A 1,216-nucleotide genomic window follows, 5' to 3' on the forward strand; every position below is an offset into this window, starting at 1 on the left:
CTGTAATCTATACACAGTGGTATAAGCCAAGATATATTACATGAAAGAACACACTGAGTGCATGGAGTTACCCACACAGGGTCAAACTGGCACAGTTGTCTTGAACAAGACTCTTGGAGTTGCAGTTGGTGTTTGTTGACCTATCTAGCTCGCTCTATATATATATAGATATGTATAGAATTTTTCTGCATGCATTTGTCTCAAAAGGAGCTGTACAGCTGGGTTGGGTTTCTCATCCCCACCCTGCCTCGGTCTTCATTTTTTCCGGGCTAGGAATGCCACTCCCACAATCACAGCGAGCGACCCTCCTCCGACGATGATCAAGGGTTTCATGTTGTCGAAGATGCTGCCTGGCGACTCCTCGGAGCTGTTTCCCTTGTGGTCAGAGTCAGGGGACTGGCCGGTGGCCTCTTGTGTCTCCGTGGCGGCAGGGCTGGGTTTCAGGTTGCTGTGGTTGTTCACGACGGCAGCATCGCCACCCGCCTTCTTGGTGGCAGAGGTGGCAGTGGCAGGAGCAGGCTGCTCTTTGGGAATCTCCTTCTTGTCTGCATTTGTGGCAGGCCCAGGGCTGGGCTTTTCTGGCTTTCCGGAGCTGGGAGCCTTGGCATCGGGTTTGTTTCCGCTTCGGACGTTGCCTTTGGAATCCATCCCTACGAGTGCTGTGGGTAGCGACTGGATGCCACGCACACGAGGCAGTCCCAGCTCTTCTCCTTTGCCTGGCTGCTGGAGAAAGCAGAGGAGCCACCTGAGCTCAGCCCCTTGGAGTGGTTGTCTTGGGATGATTCTCACACTGGCAGTGTCCTATCTGGACATGATACCTGGAAGAGGAAGCAGAGCAACGAGAGGTGAGTAAAAGCAAGCCACCCTGGCAACGAAGGAGGACAGAAAGCAAAACTGGAGAACTTTTGGCTCTTTCTTTAGTAACTGTGAGCTGTATTCAAAGCACCTACTACAGTGCCTGTACCTGCAAGAACATCAAACAAATCAGACTGACTATCATCTATGGCTGCCACAGCTAGGCTCTGTATGTACCCAAGACAAGCCCATCCTGGCCATGTACGTGATGCTATTTGTCAGTGACGAGATATACTCACGTCCAACCAAATAAATCTTACTTTTCATCTGTTCGTCACAGCTACCTTCCTCTTGAGTAAGGAGAGAACATTGTGTTCCATGGGAAAGCAGATCAATAGCTCCTCCCTGCTTGTATCTCACC

At 50.9% G+C, this 1,216-nt stretch overlaps 1 protein-coding gene across 1 annotated transcript; it reads right to left on the reverse strand.

Annotated features, from left to right (window-relative positions):
- Nucleotides 1-255: 255 nt before the first annotated feature.
- On the reverse strand, nucleotides 256-648 carry CEND1 (cell cycle exit and neuronal differentiation 1). The gene has a single exon (XM_010282316.1). It carries the CDS (start codon nucleotides 646-648, stop codon nucleotides 256-258), a length of 393 nt encoding a protein of 130 aa, XP_010280618.1.
- Nucleotides 649-1,216: the final 568 nt, after the last annotated feature.

The sequence above is a fragment of the Phaethon lepturus genome, unplaced genomic scaffold, assembly GCF_000687285.1.
Source record: "Phaethon lepturus isolate BGI_N335 unplaced genomic scaffold, ASM68728v1 scaffold9222, whole genome shotgun sequence".
Classification (NCBI taxonomy): domain Eukaryota; kingdom Metazoa; phylum Chordata; class Aves; order Phaethontiformes; family Phaethontidae; genus Phaethon; species Phaethon lepturus.

Excerpts from the sequence above, each read along its gene's own strand:
- CEND1 (XM_010282316.1), bottom strand. The coding sequence starts at position 648 with ATGGATTCCAAAGGCAACGTCCGAAGCGGAAACAAACCCGATGCCAAG.